The 2,413-nt window shown below is 36.0% G+C and overlaps 1 protein-coding gene across 1 annotated transcript; it reads left to right on the top strand.

Annotated features, from left to right (window-relative positions):
- Window positions 1-305: 305 nt before the first annotated feature.
- Window positions 306-1,074, top strand: LOTGIDRAFT_128580 (hypothetical protein; the record flags this gene model as incomplete). Its single annotated transcript, XM_009064302.1, has 2 exons — window positions 306-464; window positions 916-1,074. Coding segments are annotated over 2 exons (318 nt in total), but the record flags the coding sequence as incomplete, so codon positions are not given.
- Between the last annotated feature and the right edge of the window lie 1,339 nt (window positions 1,075-2,413).

Genomic DNA, 2,413 nt, shown 5'->3' with positions numbered 1-2,413 from the left:
TTTCAGTTGTCAAAAGGAGAACTTAGTATAAATATGTCCATGTTTTACTTCAGCTATACATCACTATCCAAACTGAAAAAGATGACACAGGGTTGAACGCCTTGTGTACAAATCAAGAAGTTAGAGGTGAATGAAACTACAAGTAAAAGGAAAAGGAAACTACATACATGTAGTTGAGATAATTACAGAAGAAAACTTAAAATATTTCCCTTTATATTTTCAGTTTGTTCGAGAAACACGAAATAGTAAAAGAATTCTTCATCAAGACTCTAAAAGTTGACCCAGACAGCACGTTGGCTGATTTTGCCGAGAATGAGAAACTGAAAGGCCATGTTGCGGCTGTTATGTTGACTATTGATGAAGCTATCACCACCCTGAACGATGCTGATCAAGTTATTGATACCCTAACCCATATTGGGGCCACCCATGTCAGATTTTCTGGTTTTAAACCTGAATGGTTTTTGGTAAGTCAGTGCAGCAGATATCTGAAACAATCTTTCACTTGGTGATACAAGCACCAAATTTGTTACAGAGGTTCATCAGGACCTTTTCTTTCAGAAAATGTCGGTTTCCAGGTGAAAACACAAATGGCCGCCATTTTTTCAAGATGGCAAAGAAGGGAAATATTTGAGTGATGTTAATATTAAAATGTATGTATTCTGGAGAGGAGAACTAATTTGCTTTCAATATTGTTTCAAAATGGCCGTAATTGTTCAAGATGGCGGCCAAGTTAACGTAGGAACAAGCTGTTTTTGGCTTAGAGTGTTAAGGAAACGAAACATTCGAGTCAAATGTTTGTATTCTGACCGGGAGAACTTAATAGAGACAGTATTATTTCTCCAAATGATTTAGTAAGGTATTTACGATTAGTGGCTATATCATTTAAAATGTACTTAACCTTCAATATCATTTCAGTTAATAAAAGAACCATTTCTGGTAGCAGTAAAAGACACACTCGGAGAAAGATACACAGCGTCAATGGAATCGAACTACAGGAAAGCAATACGATTTATTTTGGAAACCTTGATCAAGGGCTATGAGAACGGGAGTGCGGTAGCAAATGGTCAAGGATAGATTACTTTTAATTTCCCTTTTGACAATTATTTTGGTAAAAAGTGCAATAATGAACAGTTCTGAAATGTTTTTACGATATCAGTTTGACGTGTATATGGTTTTGGGGCAAAATAAAGGAGACAGTTTGACAATGAATACCTCGATCTTTCGACTTACAATATTTTCAGACGCACAGTGGACTTGTTGTAAATGTTGCAAGTGTGCTAGTATCGTTTCAGTCCCGTTTCCTGCAGTATTTTTAATTTTGACTTGTTCCATATTTCTATTCATAAACTAAACTAAAAAACTATGGAAACTAACACGAAACATGTATGGCTATCCGATCAGCAGAACGTACAACAGAAAGGTTTGTGTGTAAGTGTAATTGATATATGGTGATTGGTTCTCAATTAGGGATTAAGAGGTTGACACTTCAGCGTTCCGGAAACCAGATGCATAATGTGTAAGAAGGTATTGTTTGTGTAGTAAATGAAATGAAGTAAGAACATAGCATAGATATTGAACAATATTAACATAATTTAAATTAGCAGATGGTTTTTCTGCAATGTTAAGACAGAAAAGCCATCTGAATGTGATCAAGCCCTTACTTGGAACCGTCCTTGAAAATGCTCAATTTGTCTTTTGTAAGTATTGACTGAATATATCGTATTGTATGGGATGAACGAATCCACAATCTTCTTCAAGTGGTGAGCTAAACGTTTTGGATTGATATATGAATCGACTTGCATTTATTGCATGTTTTTGAAATGGTATTATCAAACAACTGTTTTTCTCATTAAAGATAGAGTGGGCGGAACGGATTCACGGAGCAATCATCTGAAACGTTTGATTTAGTTGACATGTGGACTGACATGATATATTTGTAACATGGTGTTATGGTGTTGTTACATCGTCCGTCCTTTCAGAGAGCTAAAGGAAACAGCTATAAGAAAAGATCTTGACTAGGAAGGTGTCTAACAATCAGAATAGAAAAATAAGTTGAATGCCATTTGAAATGGCTATTAATAAGAGTATACCACTAAGGTGTCTTTGGTTGTCCGCTACGAAGAAAGTATTTTTAACTCTGACGTCCACTTTGATTCATATCAACTGCAACACATAATTATACTTAGAAGACATTCACTTCCGCTTCTGACATTCACTATGAGCACACATGCGTGTATTGCTATAATTTGGGTGTCAACTAGAGAACAAATACACGTGGTTTTAATGTTCATGTCCTTTTAACGTAGAAATAAAATAATTTTCGTAATTGATTGTCAAGGGAATTCCTCTCCTCTGCAGTGGAACCAGTGGTGTTTCAACGAAGGGATTGGAGATAGGTGCCCGAACAACCCCC

The sequence above is a fragment of the Lottia gigantea genome (genome assembly GCF_000327385.1).
Source record: "Lottia gigantea unplaced genomic scaffold LOTGIsca_61, whole genome shotgun sequence".
Lineage (NCBI taxonomy): Eukaryota > Metazoa > Mollusca > Gastropoda > Lottiidae > Lottia > Lottia gigantea.
Note: the sequence above shows the minus strand (reverse complement) of the source record. Positions and strands in the feature narration are given on the sequence as shown.